We start from the raw sequence: 16,400 nt of genomic DNA, 5'->3' as shown, positions 1-16,400 counted from the left end.
AAATTTATGCTTTGTTTTTATAAAATATCTCACAAGCTACTTGACAATGTATTTTCCATTGTTCTGCAAACACTGTTGCGTTAGTAAATACAGCAGGTTAAAGACCTATAATACATAAGGATACATTTCAAATGATAAAAAAAACAACATCCAAGGTAAAAAGAAACTTTTATTGAAATATTATAAATGAGACCAACACTAACATCATACAATCTCTTATTTACATCAAACTGTAAACTGCTAACATACATTCAGCTATGCTAAGTTCTTATGCAGTGACATGATATGACCTTGCAGTGCCATAAATATTTTATGAGAAACACAAAACATACAATGCATCTGTAAATAAAAAGATTACAGCCTTGAGTCTTTTAAATATTAAACTAAACCAATAATGGCTTTAGAATTATGGATTTGAGAATGCAACATCCTCTGCCGCCACAGGGAGGCTACTTGGGTTTGACAGCCATCCAACCTGACAAAACAGTTATGTGATTCATATTCAGAAAGGCTTTGAACAAAAATCAAACAACAGCTTTGAGCTACAGGAAAAAGACTGATAAACCACATTCAGTCTTAGTAGTTTAATGTACAATGGCTAGAAGACCACACAAAATTGACTGCAAACATGATAAACTGACAAAGCATGGCTTCCCCATACATGTGACCAACCACACAGAAAACCAAGCTCTGTCTGTTTGTAGGTGAGGATAGTCTGTGGTCAATTTAGCTAACAGCTACAGACACACACACACACAAAATCTAAATTAACATTTTATGCTCAGTAAATGACTTACAATACATTTCCTGCTATAATGTGCAAATATAAGGTGGATGTTTTCTATTTTCTGTAACCTAAACTATTTAGAAGTGGCTGACTCTATATAACATACAGTACAAATTGAAATGTTCTTAAATGAATGATTTTTAAATAATTTTTAATAAATGGTATTGTAATAAAATCTGAATCAGATCCGTTATTTAGCATGTTGTGGTAACGATCGATGTTTAGCCGTCACACTATGATATTTTATGTTAACCAAACATTTTGCTGCCGTTAAATTGCAAGTAATCCAGGCTAGCCTCTAAACAATAAACGTGTTATTTCTCAGGTAGCACAGGAGCACTTTTATTAATAGATTTATAATGAAATCTGTTTATTTATGAACATAGAAATGTGCAATGTAAAAATAAGAATTTTGAACTCTAACCCCTTTTCAGTGAGTCAGGATGGAATGTAAAGTCAACAGAGAGTGAAGAGTATAGGTGTCTTTTCTAATGATGTTTCAGTTCTCCGTATCCGAAGAGTCGCTGGCATCCGTTAGACTCGTTTGCTTCTTGCGGACGTTCCAGTGGAGACACTGAGCCAGACTGTCAAACCAGTCATACACCAGATCATGACAACAGATAGAGGGGACCGGAAAACAAGAGGTTGTGATCTTAATGCTATAATGAAAAAAAAAAAAGAACTAATGATTAACAGATATAGCAAGTGCGGTTGAGAGTGCAGCTTGAGGAAATAAAGGGCAAACTGAATTTGAACTAAAAGGTTGAGGTGCCTACTGAAACTGCTGATGCTCATTTCCATAACTGTAATACAGCTATTGTTGTATCACTGGTTTATGGGAGAGGTCAAAGCTGTTTGCTTATGGGATTGTGTAAAAAGAGTGTCACCTGTCCCCATGCTGGATTTCCTGCCTCTTTCTGCCATCAAACGAGACCCAGGCTGTGTTACGAGCATCAGGCGACAGCGTTATCTGCAGAGTAAATACAGTAAGTGCATTTAAAGCTCTCATTTGAAGGTAATAAATGAATAAAACCTAAATATAACTAATTATTTCCTCAATTGGCAGATGCAGTTTCATCACAGAAATGGAAAAACCTGAGTTCTCACCATGAGCTCCACTCCTGCGGGCACCACGATGGGTCTAAAAGAGAGGGAGTGAGGGCAGATGGGGGTGACCATGATGGCAGGAACATTAGGGTGGATCATGGAAGCTCCCGCCGCAGCAGCATAGGCTGTGCTGCCCGTCGGGGTGGAAACTATTACACCTGCATAGAAACACACCACATATTTGCATTTATTTTCATGGCAGCTGGACTCTCGTCAAAGCAAATGAAAAGACCATAATGTATTGAGACATCTGCTAGAGCTGTAAAAACAAAACAATCAAAAAAAAAAATAGATCAAGCACTCAGATAACGAAGCTAATCTAAATGTTTCTTGTGTATCATGCAAAAAAAAAAAAAAAAAAAAAAATCTAAGCCACGCTCTAGTCTCTTAGGCTCAACAAGGCTGTATTTATTTGATATACAGTAAATAGAGATTATACTGAGAAATAATATTACTTGTAATGGATTTACATTTTATATCTATATAGACTTTACATGTAATTTATTCCCGTCATAGCAAACAGATTTTTTATTCTTTTATTCTTGTCACGTTTCTTCAGAAATCATTCCAATATGCAGATTTGATGCTGAAGAAACATTTCTTATTATCATCAATTTTGAAAAAAATTGTGCTGCTTAAAGGGATATTCCAAAAAGAAAAAAACATTCTGTCATTCATTACTTAACCCTCATGTAGTTTCAAACCAGTAAGATCTTCGTTCATATTATATATATATTTTTTTTTTTTTTTTTTATTATGTGTTTATAGTTTTACAGTAACAAAACCGTGGTACAGGTGTCCCATAGCAGTATACACAGTCATCCATCATACAGTTATACAATGATAGTTCAAGGGTTGAATGAAGGGCAATAGCACCAGTCCAAACAAAAATCAAGAAATAAAGACAATCAACATACTTTCTCAAGGAAATTCCAGAGAGGGGACCAAACACGCCAAAAGTCGTTAGACTTCCGGTGTAAATCACAGGTTAGTTTTTCTAAAGGTAGATATGTGGCAACTTGACTCAACCACATATTGATGGAAGGGACATGACGAGTGGACCACAACAAAAGTATACATTTTCTCGCCAAAAAGGCACAGAAATGTAACACACATTCTTGATCATGGTTGAGATGTAATTCAGCTTTACAGTTCAAGAGATAGATACTTGGGGATAAAGCAAAAGATTTACCAATAATCTTCTGAACAGCTTTATGTATCTCTTTCCAGTAAGTCTTGATCATATCACAGTCCCAGAACACATGCATGACCGTACCAATATTAGACTTACATTTGAAACACAGTTGGGAAGCATTAGGAAAGATCTTGTGGAGGCGAACCGGTGTTAAATAAGTCCTGTAAATGAACTTGAAGCTTTGCTCATGGTTTGATATTGATGCGCCTCTAAAGAAGATGCCAGAACAGGCCGAAACCCAGTCATCGTCACTGAGATTAGTTCCAAAATCTTTTTCCCATACTAGTTTCAGAGGATCTAAGGAGGAGGAACCGACATTAGAAAACATGGCATAAAAAGCAGAAATCCTATTTTTAAGAGAAACTGAAGAGTACAGTTGTTTTTCTATGTCAAAGAGATCTAAGCGTATTCTCTCGTCCTTTAGAAGTGATTCCAGAAAATGTCGTAGTTGCAAAAATTTGTAGAAATCCTTATTAGGTAAATTAAATTCTTGTTTTAACAGTTGAAAAGATTTGAGATGGCCCTTATCAAAAAGCTGACCTAGCTCCAAAATTCCCCTCAATCTCCAAGAACGAAGACCAATGTTCTGGATAGCAGGGGGTAGATCAGGGTTGAATGAAATTGGAGATTTTAAAGATGGGATGTTTGGAATGTTCAAATACTTTAAAATATCTTTCCATGCTAGGAGAGTGTTTGATACCGTAAAAATATTAGATACTGATTCAATTTTATGTATATTGTAAATAAATGGTAGGGTACACAACAAATTTGGAAAACATCGCAAAGCCTCAATCCCTACCCACTGTGAGTCCATTCTGTTTAGAAACCAATTGATCATATTTTTAATCTGGGCAGACCAAAAATAAAGCTGGAAATTAGGGAGTGCAACACCTCCTAATTCTCTGGGTTTCAGTAAAATAGAAAATTTGAGTCTGGGCTTTTTTTTATTCCATATAAATTTTGATATAATGGAATTTACATTTTTAAAGAAAACAGCCGTTAAATAACAGGGCAGATTTTGAAATAAAAAGTTTAACCTAGGTAAAATGTTCATCTTTATGACGTTAATCTTGCCCAAAAAAGAAATAGGGAGGTTTGACCAATCGGACAGGTCCTGACAAATTTTGGTAACTAATGGGGTGTAATTAGCTTTGAATAAATCACTCAAATTGGGTGTAATGTTTATTCCTAAATATTGAAAACCTGAGGGAGCAGAGCGAAACGGAGAGCCCAAAGCAGCCTCGGGGGGAGCATACAGGTATAAAGCCTGAGATTTATTCAGATTAATTTTATACCCAGAAAAAGTACTGTATTCACTAATAATCGATAGAATTGTGTCAATGGAAGTCTCTGTATATTTAAAATATAATAACACATCATCGGCGTAAAGAGAAATACGATGCTCTTCTGAGTCTACTCTGATACCCTGTATATTAGTATTGGCCCTCATTGCTGCAGCCAGAGGTTCAATTACCAAAGAAAATAAAAGAGGTGAAAGTGGACAACCTTGGCGGCAGCCTCTACCAACCGGAAATCTGCCAGACACTAGACGGTTCGTATTAACCGACGCCATAGGCTGGGAATAAAAGAGTTTAACCAAATTAATAAAATAGTGTCCTAAATTTATCTTCTCCAATAAGGCAAAAAGAAAAGGCCACTCCACCCTATCGAATGCCTTTTCGGCATCAAGCGAAACAATTAATGTGGGATCCTTGGTCGTATGTACATAATCTAGAATATTCAGTAATCTACGGATATTGTCAGAACCATATCTAGATTTTACGAACCCGGTCTGATCAGGGGAAATGATAGAAGGAAGGACGGATTCGAGGCGTCGAGACAATGCTTTAGCTATGATTTTGTAATCTACATTCAATAAACTGATTGGGCGGTAAGAGGAGCAATCCAAAGGGTCTTTATCTTTTTTTAAAATGAGGCTGATGATGGCAGAGGACCAAGACTCAGGCATTAAGTTTAGCTCTGAAAGGTGATTAATTGCAGGCATTAGAATTGGGCTAATATCTTGCCAAAATTGCTTGTAGAATTCAAGCGGGAACCCATCTGGGCCTGGGGCTTTGCCTGATGGCATGGACTGAATAGCTTGCCAGATTTCCTCCTTAGTGAAAGGGGCATTTAAAATAGCTCTGTTTGTTTCAGAAACAACAGGAAGAGAAAAATTACACAGATAATCTGATATATCTTTCATTAAACAACAGCCTTCAGCTTTGTATAAAGTCCTGTAAAAATCTGAAAAAGTATTGTTAATTGTCTGAGGATCAAAAGAGACCTTGCCCTCTGGAGTCCTGATTGCCTTTATAACTCTTTCTTGTTGTGTTTTTTTAAGTTGATATGCAAGTAAACTACTAGGTTTATTTCCGAATTCGTAATATTTTTGCTTACTAAAAAACAGCAATTTCTTGATATGCTCTGTGTGATCTAAATTTAATTTTGCTTTTGCTCTGTTTAGCTGAATCCAATTGGTTTGATTTGGTGTTTGTTTGTGTTGATTTTCTAGGTGAATCACCTCTGTCTCTAATTCTTTCCTTTTTTTGGTCTTGAGTTTGCTCACTAAAGAAGAATAGGAAATAATGTGGCCTCGTAACACCGCTTTAGCGGCATCCCACTTTGTCGCAGAAGAAACTTGAGAGTTATGGTTTTCCTGCCAGTACTGAACTATTTTCTGTTTAAGCAACGTACAGAAGCTGTCATTATTCAAATGTGAAGTATTAAACTTCCAATAATTGGATTTAGGAATGGATAAATTGATATCCAAGTCTAAATATACAGGGCTGTGGTCGGACAAAGCAATAGGGCCAATATAACAGGATTTCACTTGGTGAATACATTCAGATGGTGCAAAGAAATAGTCCAACCTGGAATAAGAGTTATGGGGGTGAGAATAGAATGTGTAATTTCTGTCTTTCGGGTGTAGCTCCCTCCAAATATCTGCTAGGCCTAAATCTTTACAAACATTTCGTAAAGTACGGGAGGATTTGTGACCTGTCGTGGTCTGCGGAGTGGATTTATCCAAATTATTATCAATTATACAATTAAAATCACCACCTAAGAACCCCAGGTTTCCACAAAACTGGTTAAAATGCAAAACGGTCTCAGATATAAAATTGGGGCAATCAATATTTGGGGCATATACATTTCCAATAGTGAGATGCACTCCGAAAATATAGCCCGAGATTAGTACAAATCTCCCCTCAGAGTCAGACTCTACATAATCCAAATTGAATGAAATGTTCTTGTGAATTAAAATTGCCACCCCCCTACTATTTGACGTATAAGAGGAGTAATATATCTGACCCACCCAGTCTCTTTTGAGTTTACAATGTTCAGTGTCCGATAAGTGGGTTTCTTGTAACAAAGCAATGGACACATGTTCCTTTTTGAGAAATGTCAAAATTTTCTTCTTCTTTATAACGTGCCCGATACCCTTCACATTCCAAGTTACTAACTTGAGAATATCATACATGCAAACAAAAAAACAAAAAAATTAAGATGCTGATGAGCTGATAATGATAAAAGTAGATCCTGTATATAAAAGACACCAAGTTTGAACAGAACACTCCACAAATTGAACACTGAGTTACCCCAAAAAAATCCACCCCCCCAGGCCCCATCCCCAAACGATAGGGCACAAAGAACATCACTAAGTCACAAAATGAGATAAGGAACATAAATAAAGATATCATCGTAATAATGCCACTGAGGAAAAAAGCCCTCTCAAGAATCGCTCCTATATGAATAAAATCCAATACGTAATTAAAATTACTGAACCCAATGATTAAATAATAACAATAATAATATATAAATAAAGGGGGTACAGGAAAGGGAAAATTGAGCCTACAACATCTAGATCCCCTTTAAAAAAAAAAAAAAAAAAAAAAAACACAAGGTAGCGAATATTGCAAGCAGCAAAAAGTTGCAACAAAAGTAACCTTAAAAAATTTAAATAAATAATAACAATAAAGTATATAAAAAATAAATAAAAATAAATAAAAACTACCCTTAATCACTTACAAGTCTGGCGGGTTCAGAAGAAGAAGAAAAAAAAAAATCCTCCGAAAAATATAGCGTTTATTACAGCTGAAGATGAAAAGAAAAAAAATTATCTGTCCATAGAGTCGAGAAAAACTTGAGCCGAGTTCGGATCATCAAACAAGCGGATCTGTCCCGAGTGTAAGCATCTTAGCCGAGCAGGGTAGGCGAATCCGCGATATATGCCACGGGAGACCATGATCTTGACCACTGAGTTGAACTCGCGTCGTTTCTGCAGGACACTCGAAGAAAGATCTGAGTAAAACCGAAGCTCTGCGCCGTCATGAATAATCTTCTTCTTCAACGCTGCCCTCAGAATAGTTTCCTTTTCTGTAAATCGCAAAAAGCGAACCAGAACACTTCTTGGGGGTGAATTCGGATTACTGGGCGCAAAAGTAGGAGATCTATGGGCCCGTTCAATATCCAGTGTGAGAGAGTCTGCAGGCAGATCTAGCCATTTGGGAATAGAGGAACGGAGAAATGATACGAGTGGACCGGAACCTTCCGCTCTTTCTGGTAGGCCAACTATTCTCAAATTTTTTCGTCGACCTCTGTTCTCTAAATCGTCCACTTTTGACTGAAGCTGTTCCACTTTGGTATGTAAATTAGCAAGTTGACTCTCGGACACTGCCACTGAGTCTTCTGCAGTTGAAATTCTCCCTTCAGCTTCTGTTAAACGGGTCTCAATGCCGTCAATCCTCTCAGTAAGAGCCGCAAACGAATTCTGTAGAGAGGAGACGGATCCAGCTATTCCCTCCAGCCTATTAGTTATTCCCTCAAGACGTGAACCATTGGCTCTTATTTCAGAAAGTACCAGCGCCATGTCCGATTCAACTTCTGTTGCATTAGCATTAGCTTCTGCTAGCGGCGAGGAATGAGTGGTCTTCTTTTTGTCTTTTTCTTTTGCTTTCTGCGAGCGTGTTGATCCGAAAATCGGAAAATCTTTGTCCGAAGTGGGGTCAGACATGACTGAAGGTCTGTAAAATTGTTTAAAACGAAAGATTCGGAGGAAAAAACGCTAATTAGTTGAATATTAGAGCGGAGCCGAGTACTCAAGCAGCCATCTCGCTCTGGGTCACGTGACCACCCCGTTCATATTATATTTAAGATAATATTATATATTTACATATATAATGTATATTTTATATTCGTACAAAACAATATTTTTAATGAAATCCGTAAGCTTTCTAAACCTACATGGAGAGAAATTAAAATTAAATTAAGCAGACATTTTAAAATAAATTTTATCCAAAGCGACTTGGTGCATTCAGACTAACATTTTTTACCTAACGTGTTCCCTGGGAATCAAACCCACAACCTCTTGTGCTGCTAACACAATGCTCTACCACTGAGCCACAGAAACTTAACTCAAGAAATAGTATTAAAATAGTCCATGTCTCATTAAAATACGTCATGTGAAATTAGTGGTTCAACCGTAATTTTACGAAGCAGCAAGAATATTTTTTGTGCACAATGAAAACAAAAATAACTTTATTCGACAGTTCTTGTCCAAATCACATTTTCCACCATTATTGAGAGTACCTCAGTACAATGCATGCTTGTGATGCTGTTGATGCAGAACAGGAGCCTGTTCTTCGTATGTCGCTAACTCAGTTAGCTGGATTTGAATGTTGACGATTTGGCGTGATCTTGGATCATTTGGTTCTTCGAAGCTCATCCCGGAGCTGCTGTCATAGCAACAGGTTCGTAAGCTTAAACCTGCTCGGGAGCAGGCTTATTTCATGTAAACAGGATCAGATCGCTTCTTTTCAACCAGAACTGATACTCAAAATATACAAGAGTATCGTACTGATCCAGGGACAATAATTTAAAATAATAAATCATTAAAAAAATTATTTAAAAATAATATAAAAATGTTGTGTAGTCCATAACAGCCTACTATAGACACAGCCAGTTTTACTCACTGAAATATTTGTCATAAATTTATTACTTCATAATTGTATTCGAGTCTTACACACATGCTATACAGATAATAGAGTCGCTGCTATTATAAGAGTGGCTTGATGTAGCGTAGGAGATGCAGGTAACATGATATTGAAACTTTCATTAATGCTGTCACGTAACAAATCTGTCCAAATATAAAGTGAAATGAATAGATAATTTCTACATTGAAATAAAAATGTAAAGACTGCACAACTATTATAAATTGCGAATCTAAATAATTGGGAATAATGAAAAAAATACTAAAAAAATAAAGACATGTATCTATTATCTGTCTCATGTATCTATTATCACATTTATGTAGTTTTGTTTGCTTGGCTGTTTCCTTATAGAAGTCCAGAAATTTGTCAAGTTTTTCGTCAGGTGTCGCTTTAAGTTATATGACGTCATTACATTGCCGTCTTGCCACCAGCCAATCGCTGCACTGCTGATCATGGTTTCGAGTATCGATACATATCCCCTTTTAAGACAACACATAAACACGCAATTATCTCAGATAACTCAATCCAGCGATACTAATCATACACAACAGGTGTGTTCGTAGAACCCAATTAGCCGGATCATGATTAGGACGATGATATCATCTTGGATGTGTCATTTGATCTTGGATGTAATAAGCGACATACGAAGAACAGGCCCCAGGAATGCACTGAGCCTTGTTTACGTGAAGAGGATAGTAATGTGCTTGCGTTGTGATGCGCTTTATAATAAATTAGTTAAAGGGGGGGTGAAATGCTTGTTTTCACTCAATATCATGTTAATCTTGAGTACCTATAGAGTAGTACTGCATCCTTCATTACTCCAAAAAGTATTTAGTTTTATTATATTCATAAGAGAAAGATAGTCTGTACCGATTTTTCCCGGAAAAACACGAGCGCCTGGAGGCGTGACGTGTGGGCGGAGCTAAAGAATCACGAGCGCCAGTTGCGTTGACAGCGTTTGGAAGCTGTGACAGCTGTGAAGGCTGAAACTGAACGAGAGCAGCAGCAGCAAGGACTCGCTCCGAGCGGGGCTCGAACCCGGGTCTCCGATGGGAGGCGGACGCACTAACAAGGAGGCAGAGATATTTTAAGCAGTTTTACTCACCGCCTGTGGTTCCAACACACAATCGTAACCCTTTTTCGTTGGGATTGCATCATCCTTAAGAAATAAACGATACGCAAATCCGTCGTCAAACTGGGCTTTGTTTGTAAAACAAGCATTTTAGAAATGCAGGGAACAAACACAAACACTTGCACAACTCCGTTGATGCTCTGTAAAAATAAACTCCATCCACTGATCCCTTAATGCTGTTTTTTTTTTGGTAATCTGTGCAGGGTTGTCTTGCCCTGGCAACCAAAAACACGCTCCTTTTGTGACATTTCGCGACGCTCTCGCTCTAATCAGTGAAGTCTGTTGTGCTCTCAGTGCTCTGATATACGGGAGCGCGCGCTCTTCCGGCAGAAGTGCCCTCAGGACCCATATAAGGAAATTCCGCTCCATCTAACGTCACACAGAGCCATACTCGAAAAAAACTTTCCGAAACTTGTGACAAACCGGAAGCAGTATTTTTGGAACAGAAATACTCCTTCAAACGTACAACTTAATTTTTGAAACTTTGTCCATGTTTAGCATGGGAATCCAACTCTTTAACAGTGTAAAAAACTCAGTATGCATGAAATAGCATTTCACCCCCCCTTTAAATTATGGTAGAACCACTGATGTCACATGGACTATTTTATCGATGTCCTTACTACGTTCTGAGCCTGGGAACATTTCAGTTGCATAGCTGCCTGTGCAGGGTCAGGGCACTCCGATTTAATCAAAAGTATCTTAATTTGTGTTCGTAAGATGAACAAAGGTCGTACGGGTTCGGAACGACATGAGGGTGAGTAATAAATTACAGAATTTTCATTTTTGGGTGAACGATCCCTTTAATTCTTCTGTGGTGTAAGCACTCATACTTATTGTCAAGACTCTGTGAGGAATAGAAAGTTAAAAAGAACAGCATTTTATCTTTTGTAAAATTATAAATGTTTTTAATGTCACTTTTCAGCAAAATAAAGCATCCTTGCTGATTTAAAGTACTAATTACATTCTGAAAACCCCTTAACCAGACCCCTTTTGAGTGGCCTGCACAATGGGGACAAGATAAAAGGGATCTATGAGAGCTGTTTGAAGCTGAAGCGTATGATTGCGCTCACCGTCTCCCTGTACAGATGTGATGAGGCGGCCGTCCAAATAAAGGTCCACATTAGACAGGTAGGATGAAGGCCCTCTGTCCACCACAACCTCATTTAACACCTTTATACACACACATAATATCCATATCACAGAATTACACACAAACGCATCTAACAATCAGAGGCGTTTCTGTATTTATCATATGCCACTCTGGTCTAAAATATCTCGTACATAAAAACACAGACTGTCAATGACATTGTTATTGCTATGACAATTGGACAATTATATATGTATGTGTATATATATATATATATATATATATATATATATATATATATATATAAATACATTTAAGCTAATTAATGATATATTCATTGTAAACAATATGTAAATTCATGTACGTCTGTATGTACATGTGCTCAACTGTTCAAAGTTTTGGGGTCAGTAAGATTTTGAAAGAAGTTTCTTATGTTCAACCAAATTCCTTCATAAATCATTCTAATTCTTTTAAATTTTAAGGATTTCATTTTTCTTTTTCTTTCAGGATTCTTGGATGAATACAAAGCTCAAAGAACAGCATTTGTTTGATATAGAAATCTTTTGTAATATTGTAAATTATACATTTACTGTCACTTTTGATCAAAGGAGCCCATGAGCTTATTTTACGGTCTCTCTCTTAGAATGTCATGTGATTGGTTGAACACCACACCATCAGATTTGTCCAATGGCCATATTGGTGGATTGCAAGTTTAAATTTTTTCAGTGTTTGTGTTTTCCTAGAACTTGTTAGGCCTGTGTGCCAAAATTTGTTGGTAAATAAAGACAGAATTTTATTTTTTTATTTCTCCACTTCACTGTTTTTGTTCAGCAAAATACTTTGTAAGTGCTGCGTTACCTGTAACTGTAGTGTGATTTTGCCTGCCTCGTTGTTTATGTGGTTATGAGGCAATATTCCATTCTCCTGACGGCTGAGGAGCTGCTCGTGCCTCTGGAACATGCCTTTCAACACCTTAACCTTTAGACGACTGCGCAGGATGATGGCAGCATTACCTACAGGAGCCAGACACAAATATATAAAACAACATAAACATCTAAAGCACAACTACAACAGTTCTTCTGGTTACAGAGATGAAAAATTAAAAAACATTTCTCAAATCACTCTACCTTCAAACACTTTATCCACATCTGTTCTAAAAGACTCAAACTTGAATGGTGTGAGAAATCCTAAGGAGCCCAGATGGAAGGCCATGACCGGGGGAACACTGCCCTTAAACAAATGAAACAAAACCACATTTCATTCTTAAATAAATCCCTAAACAACTCACTTTTGTATATCCAAATTCTAATAATTTATATAAAGCACACAGAGATCACCCAATGGAAAGCAGATGAGACTGACCTAGGGGGAGACTTGTGCACAAACAAATGAGATGAGATGAGAGAATACCTGGAAAAGGGATGATGCATACAGAAGAGTCCCATCTCCACCCAAACAAATAATCATATCGATGCGGTCTGAGATGTCATCAAACCCTGTGTGAACACAACGATAAATCACTCATTTTCCTAATGCCCCCAATCCTTCATTGGTTAATGGTGCGTCTGGGTTATGTAAATCAAGTTACAGGTGAACCTGCCGATAACACAGTGAGGTTTCAGTACCTTCCCTGAATGTGCACAGCTGATTGCAAATGGCTGAAAATGAGTCATCCCTCATGAGAGAGCCATCGTCCACAACTTTTTTCTCCACATAAACCATCAGATGTTTCTCCTGATGGTGGAAAAATTGTGTAAGTATTTGTGTAACCAAAAAAAAAAAAAAAACTAATGACCCTGTGAAAAAAAATGAAAGGGAACACCCAATGGAAAGCAGATGCTAACAGTAGCGTCTGTAACTTCCTAGCTTGTAAATCAACTACTAATGTTGCATTTGTGAAACCTACTTCCACGAGGAACCTGCAAAGCTCTTTGAACGGCTCCAGAAGGGTCTCATCTCGGATCTTTCTGATGACCAGGACGTTGAGTGGTGGTTTGCTCCAGGTAAGCCGCTGGCTGGCTGGATCCTGAATGTGCCTGCGGGGAAAGTCGACAGAGTAGGCAAACATGGTATGTGTCGGCACTGCACTCCGAGCGAAGCAAAACGGCATGTACTTTGTCCTGTTTCTACACTCGTTACGCAACATAAGTCATGGTCAAATGTTGGAAAGCACTGAAATGTGGACTTCTGCATTTGGTTTCTCATAGTTTTAGGATCAGACCATTTTCAGCATAAATAAATAAAAATAAATAAAACGGCTGTCGTTTGACACATTCACAGTTTGCTTTTTTTAACTTAAAAAATTGACAGTTTATTTACACATTTATTGTACCAAGGAATAAAGTCCAACAGCTAGGTTTCTATAACTCCACTAAGTTTCAAAACTTGATCGTTGCATGACATCCAGAAGAAGTATTTTTTATAGATTGACTCTAATCATCTTTCTTGATCTGGTATTATACAGAAACGTATAACTAACATATCTCATACCAACTAAACAACACGTTAAGCACAACATCAGATATCAAACCATAAACCCAACATTACCCTCTGCATGTGGTTTGTCCTGGGGGGTGTAAAACAGGCATAGTGCTGGGGTGTTTTAAGTTCCAGTAGGACTACTCTTGTGACCGCAACAGCGGTGCCTGACTGCGCTGCCCTCCAACTTCATCCAACAAGCAATCAGAACTCCGCACACACAGCCTTATTGCCACATATTTCCAATACTTTGCTTGAAAAAGTTTAAACAGTAAAAAGAGACGGATTTGTCCTAACCCTTTACCAACTGTGAGCCTGACTTTGCTTACTTACATGACTGAGGTTGGGTTGGGAAGAACACAAGCTTTGGGTCCAAAGTGAGTAGCAGGATATGGTCCATGTAGAAAGTGCCCTCGTCTGCAACAGACAGGCACTTACATCACTGCACATTTTTGTTTTTAGGGTTCAACCGGTCTAAACCAAATGATTTGTTTTGTACCTGAATCTATCCCATCTTTTTAGGCAACTCTCAGCAGTGTCCTCAACTGATTCAGAGGCTTCTGATCCAGAATGCTCAGGCAACCAATGTGCACTTCCCCCCGGCAGGTGTCCTGGACAGTCTGGCCTCTGAAGAGACCTCTTCACTTCTTTGCGTCTCCTTGGAAGTTTCCCCTGCCGCTCCTGGTGCCTCTGTGAACGCTTCGATGAACTACCCTCCTCCGCCTGTCTGGAGGGCAGCTCATCTTCCATGCCTTCGATTCCTATGGGGGACAAAAAAAAAAAAAAAGATAACCAGATAATGTAAATGAGTTGAGAAGACTTAATTGGGGCTCCTCATTATGAGGCCACGGAAAATGTTTCAAGGTTAATAGCTCATTGGTACCTATATTTCCAGGCATAATTGTTGTTGTTGAGGTTTTTCAATACATTAGCTAGTGTCCTGTTCAATTACATTTTTGTATGATCCATTTTTACCATGATTTACAGAAAACAACCACTGAATTTTCAGTCTTAACAATCTTGTCAGATATTTACCACAAAAATCAGATTTATTTAAAGACTAATTAGTTTTATCACCCAATACTACTTTATTCTAACTTTATATTTTTAAACTTTGCTACTATCCCATTTTGGTCATTTGTCAGCATTTTTTTTCACTTATTCTTGTATATGGTTTAATCTGCACAGGTACGAATTAGTAAGTATGTTGTTTAAATTTTTACATAAATATAAGTGTTACATTTAAGGACATTTCAACCACATTTTGACATTTTTTTTTAATAAATTATATAAGATTTATTTTATTGCCATATTAACATAATTGTAAGATTCTTAAAGCTGCATTGCATATTTAAAAATAATTTGCCATATTGCAAAACAATTCAACACAAAACAGGTGATTTAAAATTATTAAAAAAGGGTAAAAATAAAAATAAATATGGCCACTATCTTAAATTAATGCTGTAAACTAAAACCTTGATGGTAATAAAAACAATTCCATGGACATGTTATTTGTCAAAAGCCTAAATATTTTTGGTTACCATTTTTCGAACAGATCTACTGATAAACTGGAAGAACCAGTAAACCACAGGAGGACGTGCTGCACAGTAAGCAAAGGCAGCTAGTCTGGAACTTATTTATACTTCTTATTCTGCCCTCACTTTCGTGTCTCTCTTCCCGTTAAACAGATAAATACTCTTTCTAACAGGCAGACTTGTGGGAGAAAGCAGCTTTAATCCACACCACATTGACTTTGTATGTTAAAACAGAGTGAAACTACAGAAAGGAGAAGTATACTAAAGCTATCTATAGTTATCTCTAACAAAACAAAAATATATGATTTGAGTGTAATTTATCTTATATAGTCCTTTCATACCTTATAAACAATACATTCAGCAAATTTAAGATAAATTAACCATACAAATGTTCAAGATAACTGGATGCTGTAAGTTTGTTGTATAAAGCACTAACGTTACTTAAAAAAGGCAACTGACTGACTTAGAATGTAACTATATTTTAAAGACATGACTAACGTTAGGTATCAGAAATGTAAACACTAATGTTGCAAATATTAAACCTAAATAGAGGATCCAGAAAACTACTACAAACCCAAACTATCACGCTACTAACAAGGATTTTGGGAGTGACAACCAGCAGCAATTTTGACCACATTAAGCGAAATGAGACACAGCAACAGGAACATCGACCAAAACTTCCGTTAAATTAGCCACACGGAGCTAACTTGGCTAATCACAATTCACCAGCGCTTACCAAATGACAGAAAAAATGCCCAACTTCCCTTTTGGAGTTAACAGTCTTTCACAACGGTTACAACAAGAGGTACATTTAATACACTTAAACGCGTTACCTTGACAGCAACACGATTACCAGACTTCCGGCTTATCCTCAAACGTATTATGGGATGTCCACAATGACATCACGAGGGCCTTCGTGACACTAGTGCTGCTGCGCAGAATATCTGACACAAATAAATATGTTTGTTTGGTTTTTGTATGCCTTTGTAATATTTTCCTTGCTTCTTTTTTTCCTTTTTCCTTTTAAGTGGTTTTAATACATTTATGCTGGTCTATATTTATATATAAAATTAACAACATGATCTCTTC

General features: G+C 37.2%; 1 protein-coding gene and 1 long non-coding RNA gene across 3 annotated transcripts; one reads left to right on the top strand and one right to left on the bottom strand.

Moving 5' to 3' along the window:
* Positions 1-151: 151 nt before the first annotated feature.
* Positions 152-14,526, bottom strand: LOC127951621 (NAD kinase-like). 2 transcript variants are annotated; one of them, XM_052549610.1, is made up of 11 exons: positions 14,276-14,526; positions 14,110-14,193; positions 13,205-13,334; positions 12,924-13,032; positions 12,709-12,794; positions 12,426-12,528; positions 12,157-12,311; positions 11,282-11,381; positions 1,895-2,052; positions 1,675-1,757; positions 152-1,446 (listed from the first exon to the last, which is right to left on the bottom strand). In XM_052549610.1, exons 1-11 carry the CDS (start codon positions 14,524-14,526, stop codon positions 1,287-1,289), a joined length of 1,419 nt encoding a protein of 472 aa, XP_052405570.1. In that variant the 3' UTR covers positions 152-1,286. The 2 variants fall into 2 exon arrangements, with proteins under 2 accessions (XP_052405570.1, XP_052405571.1); XM_052549611.1 differs by lacking the exons at positions 14,110-14,193; positions 14,276-14,526 and adding exons at positions 13,846-13,891; positions 13,944-14,044.
* Positions 13,219-15,280, top strand: LOC127951636 (uncharacterized). The gene is made up of 2 exons (XR_008152681.1): positions 13,219-13,367; positions 14,299-15,280. It is a non-coding gene; the product is annotated as an uncharacterized LOC127951636 (long non-coding RNA).
* Positions 15,281-16,400: the final 1,120 nt, after the last annotated feature.

Source organism: Carassius gibelio, chromosome B2 (assembly GCF_023724105.1).
Source record: "Carassius gibelio isolate Cgi1373 ecotype wild population from Czech Republic chromosome B2, carGib1.2-hapl.c, whole genome shotgun sequence".
Lineage (NCBI taxonomy): Eukaryota > Metazoa > Chordata > Actinopteri > Cypriniformes > Cyprinidae > Carassius > Carassius gibelio.
The sequence above is the reverse complement of the archived record's forward strand: the minus strand, read 5'-3'. Positions and strand labels throughout refer to the sequence as shown.

Excerpts from the sequence above, each read along its gene's own strand:
- LOC127951621 (XM_052549610.1), bottom strand. The coding sequence starts at position 14,526 with ATGGAAGATGAGCTGCCCTCCAGACAGGCGGAGGAGGGTAGTTCATCG. Across the intron at positions 13,335-14,109 it reads CCCAACCCAACCTCAGTCAT|GCACATTCAGGATCCAGCCA; the intron begins GTAAGTAAGCAA and ends CTTTCCCCGCAG. Across the intron at positions 12,312-12,425 it reads TGTGGATAAAGTGTTTGAAG|GTAATGCTGCCATCATCCTG; the intron begins GTAGAGTGATTT and ends TGGCTCCTGTAG.